This window comes from Rhinichthys klamathensis, unplaced genomic scaffold, assembly GCF_029890125.1.
Source record: "Rhinichthys klamathensis goyatoka isolate OS25496 unplaced genomic scaffold, OSU_Roscu_1.1 h1tg000275l_1, whole genome shotgun sequence".
Classification (NCBI taxonomy): Eukaryota; Metazoa; Chordata; class Actinopteri; order Cypriniformes; family Leuciscidae; genus Rhinichthys; species Rhinichthys klamathensis.
The window spans coordinates 772,400-780,966 of NW_026606794.1; the positions used below are offsets into that span (position 1 = coordinate 772,400).

Sequence of the window (8,567 nt, forward strand, 5' to 3'; positions counted from 1 at the left end):
AAAGAAGCAGACGAAGGTCACGGCAACCTGAGGACCACAGTTACGATAAATGCCTGTTTGTGTTTGAAGATCATCTAGTTACTTGGTGTTGTTGAGAATCACCATTTGACCATCCACAGCTTTGTTCAAGAACGTGTGAGAAAATATTGACGGTTACCTTATTATTTATAGCCTACTGCCAGTCAAAAGTTTGGAATAATTGAGACTTTTGTAGTGTTTTTGAAAAAGTCTTTCATTCTCAAGGCTGCATTTATTTGACCAAAAATAGCCTACAGTAAAAAATAAAAAAATAAAAACAGTAATATTGTGAAGTTTTCTATTTTTTATATATTTTAAAAGTAATTTATTAAGCTGAATTTTCAGCATCATTACTCCAGTCTTCAGTGTCACATGATCCTTCAGAAATCATTCTGATTATATGTTGATTTGGTAATAATAAGAAACATTGCTTATTAATATCAATGTTGAAAACAGTTTTTGCTGCTTAATCATTTTGTGGACACTATGATACTTTACCATTCAAACACTTGGGGTAAATAAGATCAAAGAACACTGAAAAAAATATCACGGTTTCTAGACAAATATTAGTCAGAAAAAAACTTTTCCAACATCGTAATAATAATAAGAAACATTATTAATTAAGCACCAGTAATAACTAATTATAATTGAGCACCAAATCAGCATATCAGAATGATTTCTGAAGGATCATGTGACGCTGAAGACTGGAGTAATGAAAATTCAGCTTTGCCATCACAAGAATAAATTACATTTTGAAATATATTAACATAGAAAACAGTTATTTTAGATTATAATATTTCACAATATTACTGTTTTAACTGCATTTTTATCAAATAAATGCAGCCTTGCTGAGCATAAAATACTTAAAAACATCTTTATTATTAGTGTTCAACCACCAAAACCCAGATGAACACCTGATTATCTTTAACTGACAATCCATGTTCTCCATAATTGTTCTGTGTCCTGTCTCGCGTCCACTTTTTGCTCTCTCACTCTCTTCCCCACCTCTCTTAGTCATCCCAGGATGTGTCAGAATTTCTATAGTTTTTCAAGGTCATGCCCAGTGGAGCGGAGAATGGCAATCACTGGAGAGAAAGAACAAGTGGTGCCAAACCACAGCTTTTTCCTTTACACCCCCCCTCAAACAGCCCAACTAACCTGCCCCCACCCCAGAGACACACCTCAGGTAGGGGGTAAACCACTCCCCACACCCGTCCCCATGAACGAAAGGGGGTATAAATGAAGGTGCAAAAAAGAGGAGAGAGCAACTCAGAGGGCAATCGAACAACCGAGATGGATCCCATGGCGAGACATGACACATTGATGTTCTTCATGGCCTGTTTGGTGTGGACGACATGTTCAGCAGCACCAATGCAGTGTCACTTCAACTCTCAAGGTGAGAGCAAATGTCCTGTCTAATGATATTCCCTCCGAATCAGTTTTTTGGAGTGCACTTGAGGATCAGGCACTCTCAAGGCTTGAGGAGATTGATATTCAGTGTGTTTGACGTCTCTCTTCACAGCTCTGTGTGAATATGATGGAAAGCAGTACTCTATGGGAGAAAGCTGGATGGAGCAGGGCTGTGTGCAGTGCACCTGCCTGCACCCTGTGGGAGTGGGATGCTGCGAAACGTAAGAACTGTAACACTTCTATATATAAAGAACCTGATGAATGAGAACAGTGAGATTTGTCTGTCTGATTTTGGTGCGTTGAGACTAAAAGTACAGTACGAAATTTTTATTGCCATCAATGGTTCCGTGAAGAACCTTTAACATCCATGGAACCTTTCAATTGCACAAAAGGGTCCTAAGTGGATCTCTTAGCATTATTACAATCTTTTTCACACTTAGAAAAATATGGTTCCTTTAAGAATTGTTCACTGGATGTTGTTTTACAGACCACAAAATGGTTCTTCTATGGCAGGGGTTCTCGAGATCCACTTTCCTGCGGAGTTTAGCAACCTTGATCAAACTCTCCAGCCTTAAACTTTCAAGTGATCCTGAAGACCTTTATTATCTTGTTCTGGTGTTTGATTAGGGTTGGAGCAAAACTCTGCAGGAAAGTGGATCTCAAGGACCAGAGTTGAGAACTCTGGCATCGCTGTGAAAACCCCCTTTTGAGACCTTTAATTTTAAGAGTACTATTTAGCTGTTTTGTACTTGTTGCTACATGGAACTAGTCCATTTTGATTTGTAATTTATAATTGTTGAATTACAGTGTGCATCGGCCTGTGGACTTTCCTCCCTATTGTGAAGTTCAGGTTGAATCTCTGACCTGCCAGGTCATGCTGGTTATGACCTCTGATCCTCGTCTGCCCTGCATTCCTGGAGAAGACAACAATGTTGACCCAAGACATGGAGCACTCAACATGAAACTAGAAGGTTAGCATGGAGAAAGCCTTCAAATCACAAATCCCCTGCCTGTCAGCTAACATCTGTCTCACTGTTAAGTGAGATGGGATATTACTCCTATAGCAACTGTATTCTCAAAACATAACTATTACCATTTAAGGAAGCGGTTTGACATGTACAGCATGTAGGGGAGGAAAGCGAGTCCTGTGTTGGAATGATGTATTGGAGTGAGAGATAGATCAGAAGTTATTTTTATTTGTATGGAATGTTGTGCATTATGTGTATTTGTGCCTTTTCTACCATGTTATTATTACATCACTATAACAGTAAATATTAGCAGTGAATGGCCTGTCATTGTCTCTTTTACAGTTCCTTCTCTCAATAGCAAAGATGTTTTCAAGCCCTGAGAGTAAAATTAAGTGTATTCCTGATTAAATCATTGCAATAAAACTCTTCATGAGACAAGCAATACTCTGATTTGATTGCACATTTTATCCATGTTTCTAATTTTAAGCAGCATAACCAAAGCTTTTCCTTAATCGTGTATGCACTATTGTAAATAACAGCTTAGTAATACACTGTTTGCCTCATATTTAGAACGTTTAATCTAATATGTACGTAAAAATCTATTTTCTTTAAACATCAAAAAATTACAATGTTTCAACAAATCATCAGCTACAAATAACTCTGAACAGATTTTATTCAGTTATGATTTTCATATAGAGAAATGTACAAAATAGCTTGTAATTTAAATACAGCAGAAACCGCATGTCATTATATTTTGGAGCATACATTGAAATATAGACAATAAATACAGACATTTCAACATTACAAGAGGTAAAGCAGTCTGTTGGTCAAGGCTGAAATGTTAAAGTTGCTTAAATAAAGAATTATCATCTCATTGCACGGCAAAAGATAAGAACAAACAACTCCAAAAATAAGCTACATTAGAATTTGGAATAGACTGGTAACAACAACACATCTCACAACAACTTGTTAGTTTTATGATCTTCCAGCACAAATACCAACACAACTCAAATGTTGATGCTGTTTGTCCCTGTGAACTGTGAAACATATGAAGCTAGCGTTGGATTGGTGGGAAGCACTTTGATTGGCAGGTCCCAACTGAAGGTGTCCACATCCACATGCTCCGCCCCAGTCCATACTGTGACTTCTGACTGATTCTGCAGAACCACCGGTGCCTCCACTGGCTCCCGCGCTGTGACAAACTCAAAATGCAGTCGCCATCTTAACGTCACTGGGGAAGAGAATAAAAACATAGAATGGGAATGTTCCCTTATCACTGTTGATTTAAAATAGAAAATTAACTAAATTAAGTCTCAAAATAATCGAGACTCTCAATGCACTTAGCCTGAACAAATATTTCCTTTACATACATATTTTCGATAATAGATTTAAAACTCCAGGTTTAGGCAAAACAAGAATAAAAACAATATGTCAACCAAAGTATTATTTAAAAAAATTAAAAAAAGCATTTTAGTTAATAAAAACCTATATCTGTGGTGAATCCAGGTGTGACGTTGAGGGGTACAGGAAGAGAGAAATGGCTGGAGGCTGTGTGCAAACAGGACTCTACATGTCGGCCATGACCAGTGACACTGACCGCCTGGCCGGGTCGTCTCTGGTACAGCTCTTGGACCTCCTCTTCACTTTGCAGACTTACTGAATACTGAGCAGACCAGACATAAATACACATGAACATTCCAGGAGCACATCATGAAGCATTTACATTCTCAAAAGTTTGATTTTTTTTAAAGAAATTATTTACTTTTATTCAGCAAAGATGCATTGAATTTATCAAAAGTGACTCCAAAGACTTTTACATTGTTATAAAAAAATATATTTAAAAGAAATTGTTTTTTAAAGACTATTCCTTAATGAATCCTGAAAAAAATTATCAGTTTCCATAAAAAAATTAAGCTGCAGCACAACTGTTTTCAACATTGTTTACAATAAGAAATGTTTCTTGTGCACCAAATCAGAATATTAGAATGATTTATTAGAATGACACTGAAAACTGGAGTAATAATGCTAAAAATTCAGCTTTGCCATCAAAGGACTAAATTACATAGTTATTTTAAATTGTAAAATTTCAAAATATTACTTTTTATTGTATTTTTGATTAAATAAATGCAGCCTTGGTGAGCATTAGATACTTCTTTCAAAAACATTAAAAAAAAACTTACTGACCCCAAACTTTTGAACCGTAGTGTATAGTATACCTGTAAACATGGAATATCCCCTTCTGAGAACGTGAAGGTGCCAATGACATCTTCTCCGAGCCTGTACACAGTCTTAAAGATGCAGAACTTAGCCACTTTTCCCCGCACATTTGTGATGTTGAACATATCTGTGAAAGAAATGTATGTGCTTATTACCATATTCACAGAGACACAGAATTCATAACTGAGCAGAGGACTAAAACAGGATAATAGTTAGATGAATTTCAAAGACACAAGCCTTCCCACAATCGCTACCACCCACATTCACTCACGCACATGGGCATCGACGTGAGGTGGTGATCATCAGCATATCCAGAGCTCTTTCTAGCGGTCTTGTATCTCTCCGGCTTCCTTCCTCCTCCTCCAGGAAGGGGTTTGAGGGAGCCACTTCCTCATCCTGAGGGAACGGAGGCTCTGGCATACCTGCAAAAGAACACCATCTTACTATTGTGTGGGACATTTTATGGACACCTATTAACATCATCCAAAAAAGCAAAAGTTCTTAGTTACAGATGTAGAAAGACAGGCATATTTGTCACTCATGGTTAATTTATTCCGCAACCACAAAGTATCTGATAATAGGTGGTGGTTTACCGAGATAAAGCCAGTTGGTCTGATCATTGATCTTAACATGATGGCGACCATGAAGGGGAAGAAAACAGCTTTTTCTAAGTTGATATGACTCAGATCCTCATTTTATGTGAGTATATATAATTTCACACATATTTCTAAAAAAGATGAATAATTTCTTTGTGTGTAAAAATAAAACAATTGGGGGGGAAATATTAATGCATCTCAAATTCAGCCTGGTAAAAATTAATCTGCTTTGCATGGACAGGGCTGAAAGGGAAACCATATACAAAGAGGGAAAAGAAGTGGAACCTACCATGAAGCACAAGAACTCTGAAAGGGACTCGCAGTAACTTGATAGGCGAATTGACTCGCTGGCAGCCAATTGTGAGCTTGTACACATATTTCACTGCCTGACCCCGGAAACTGGGTGGACCGTCAGAGGGCACGACCTCACTATAGGTATCTGAAAAAGGGGAAAACATTATTTGGTGGTAGTCACATCTGAAAACAAAAACCTAGCAGAGTTCTGCTAGGATGACATTAGCCAGGCTGGCATAATGTGCAATTAAACATAGTTAAACTTTGGCCAGCTGATGGTTGGTCCTGTGCCATGAGCCAGTTTTCAGAGAAATATCAACAATATGTGGGTCATGAGGAATTAGCTTAATTCTGAAATGATTAAGGGGTTTACTTCTTGAAGTTGTGAAAGTCCAAACAGTGTAAACTACACAAACACTGTATAAAAAGAACATGTAATGTGCCATCTAAACGTGTCAGATTTAAATGTAGTATCTTACATGTCTTGCTCTCTCCAGGGTCCAAACGAAGGTCACAGAACAAGATCTTAGGTGGTGTGTCCAGCACACACTGCCCTCGTTCACCTGGATTAATGAAGAAATGAGGGAAATCGTGAAATCTCTCCTCATAATCATGATCTAAATCCCTGCTCAAAAATCAAGAGGTTTCCTGTGAATAAATCTGCTTATACTGTAATATGAAGCAGTTCATTAGCAGTTTCTTGAATTTTATAGGGTTTCTGACCTTGAAACAGAGCCAAAGTCAATGACTTATTTCAGCAGACTGGTACTTTGCATTTTCTCTAATTAACTACTTTTGTGACTTTGGCAGATCATTTTTGGTCATTATTCTGCCCAGCATGTTTTTACCTACTTTCTGTTCATGTAATTCATGCTGGATAACCTTTGATCCATTTTAAGGTATGTAAAATGAACACGTAATTTTTAATAATGTACATGTGTATTCAGCATATGGCAAGAACAGCATACTCATTACTCATAAATATAGTGCAACAGTGCCGGCCCCCTTTTCAGCTGTGCGGGTTCTGGAAGTATTTTTTCTCATTCATTTTTCGTTAAAGAGTAATAAGCCATGATACAAGCCAATCAGCTACAAGGTGAATCACAACACTACAAACTTTGATTTGAAGCAAAAACAGTCTTTGAAAATCGGACAAAAAGTCAAAGGTACAAGACTGTGTTCTTAACGGCTTTAGTGAGGGAAAGAACTACAATCCCACGAAGCATAATCAAATTAATTGCAAACAGCATAATCAAATTAAAAACGATGGAGAAATATAAAACTACTCATTTACAAAAGTTGATTATATGTATAAAAACTATATATTTTAAGTTCATTGGAAAATATGCATATATATACAAATGTTTCAGTATTTTGAGAGCGTTTTTTGGAGTATGTTGCTCTGACTGGTGTAATTTTCAGTACAGCATCATGGGTAATGTAGTTTTTCACCAAGAATTCCACTGTTAAACACAATTATTTTAAAAATAAGCTGAAGTAATGCAGGCTGACGGCTTTAGCAGAAGCAAATCCCATTTATTAACAACCTCGTAACTCACAGCAGGTCTGTCTTTAAAGGTTCATAAGTTATCGTTAAAAATTAAAAAAACGAATCGAGTTTTTATTTCCGGAACCCAACTGTTGCACCCAATAGAACTATTTGCAGTTTCCACAACCTCAACATGTGTACAGCATTTTCTCAATCTGCCAAAGTCAGAGTAAAATTTGGAATACTTTCTGTTCCAAATTTACTTGCTATTCTGTTCTGCTTCTGAAAATACAAACCTATGTCTAACTAACTACAACCTTTTAGATATTGGCTGTTGTAAAAAACTGCCCATGATTCTGGTCGCTTTATCTTTGATTCGATATTAAAAATTGAGTAAAACAAGTGTGAGATCAGCTGCTTATTTATCACCTCTGCTTGGTATCAGCACGGTGTCACTCTCAGCTTGCACGTCCTGCTTGGTGCCCTGAGCGGGCAGAGCCACGCGACTCTCGCTAGCATGGAACTGGCAGTGAATCTGAGCACTGGCCCAAGCCAACATCTCACTGTGGAAGATTAACAGACTCACTTCAGAACTGATAGCACATATAATGACTGAAATGTGGAGATACACCAAAGCACAGCAGGGTTTAACTTATTAATGAGGCAGTGGCCAAAAAGCAACCTTGCACATTACATTCATGCTGATTATGGTGTTCTTTACCTGCTGGCAGATGTAGACAGATGTGACATAGGGTTTGTGAAGGTTATGAGACACTCTAAAACCTCCCCGGCCAAAAACACAGGCCCTCTGGCCATAGATGCCACCACCTCAATCATCTAAGGGAAAAACAGAGAGGTTATATATATGTGTGTGTGTGTATATATATATATATATATATATACCAGCTTGGTTTGTTGGCTGATTGTAATGTTGTTGTTTTTTTCTAAACTAGCGTAAACTGGTTTAAGCTGTTTTTAGCAGGTAAGTTAAGAGAGTAAATCATGCAACAGATAAACATTGTGAAGAATAGCTTAGTTGTAAGAGATTTACATTTGAACTTATTGTCTAATACCTGTCGCACTGAAAGAACAAGAATCTCCTAATTAATCTGACCCTGACAGGAACATATGTGCAAAACTAGACTGTAGATAGATGTCTATATTTAAAGAGCTAAAGTCGTGTAGCTTGGCGCAGCGACGAATGTTTACTATGTTAGCAGGAAGTCCTAACATCATTTTATTAGTTCCCTTTAAAATACCTCGAAGTTGTTTAAAACAAACGACCGCTATTTGTTCCCGTCGATATTTTCTACGTCGTATCCGTAAACCACAGAGGTTAAAAGACCGAGTTCCCGGCGACGCTCCAGTGACTTAAAAACAAAACAAGAGACGGTTTTCTCTGGGCCATTATGAGGTTTCACTGAGTTTCTCCACACGTCATTCAGGCTACATTTATAAATAGAAAATTAAACGTTGTCATATAATGGAAATAGACTTGACAAAAATGTTCGTTGTGCATACTATTTTGAATTACTCAGTACAACATAACACGAGAAAGTATAAGATGTCATCGTT

At 37.4% G+C, this 8,567-nt stretch overlaps 2 protein-coding genes across 2 annotated transcripts; one reads left to right on the forward strand and one right to left on the reverse strand.

Annotated features, from left to right (window-relative positions):
• The first annotated feature begins 898 nt into the window (after nt 1-898).
• On the forward strand, nt 899-2,581 carry msmp1 (microseminoprotein, prostate associated 1). Its single transcript, XM_056268583.1, has 3 exons — nt 899-1,414; nt 1,541-1,649; nt 2,236-2,581. Exons 1-3 carry the CDS (start codon nt 1,258-1,260, stop codon nt 2,402-2,404), a joined length of 435 nt encoding a protein of 144 aa, XP_056124558.1. The 5' UTR covers nt 899-1,257; the 3' UTR covers nt 2,405-2,581.
• Nucleotides 2,582-3,051: 470 nt separating this feature from the next.
• Nucleotides 3,052-8,563, reverse strand: rgp1 (GP1 homolog, RAB6A GEF complex partner 1). Its single transcript, XM_056268590.1, has 9 exons — nt 8,252-8,563; nt 7,714-7,829; nt 7,422-7,555; nt 5,983-6,066; nt 5,499-5,648; nt 4,889-5,035; nt 4,613-4,740; nt 3,882-4,059; nt 3,052-3,627 (listed from the first exon to the last, which is right to left on the reverse strand). Exons 2-9 carry the CDS (start codon nt 7,827-7,829, stop codon nt 3,404-3,406), a joined length of 1,161 nt encoding a protein of 386 aa, XP_056124565.1. The 5' UTR covers nt 8,252-8,563; the 3' UTR covers nt 3,052-3,403.
• Between the last annotated feature and the right edge of the window lie 4 nt (nt 8,564-8,567).

Coding starts and splice junctions, on each gene's coding strand:
- rgp1 (XM_056268590.1), bottom strand. CDS start 7,829: ATGATTGAGGTGGTGGCATCTATGGCCAGAGGGCCTGTGTTTTTGGCC. Junction 5,649..5,982: donor CCCTGGAGAGAGCAAGACAT/GTAAGATACTAC, acceptor CCCCTTTTTCAG/ATACCTATAGTGAGGTCGTG. Junction 5,036..5,498: donor CAGAGTTCTTGTGCTTCATG/GTAGGTTCCACT, acceptor GTTCTTTTGCAG/GTATGCCAGAGCCTCCGTTC.
- msmp1 (XM_056268583.1), top strand. CDS start 1,258: ATGAAGGTGCAAAAAAGAGGAGAGAGCAACTCAGAGGGCAATCGAACA. Junction 1,415..1,540: donor GTGTCACTTCAACTCTCAAG/GTGAGAGCAAAT, acceptor CTCTCTTCACAG/CTCTGTGTGAATATGATGGA. Junction 1,650..2,235: donor GGAGTGGGATGCTGCGAAAC/GTAAGAACTGTA, acceptor GTTGAATTACAG/TGTGCATCGGCCTGTGGACT.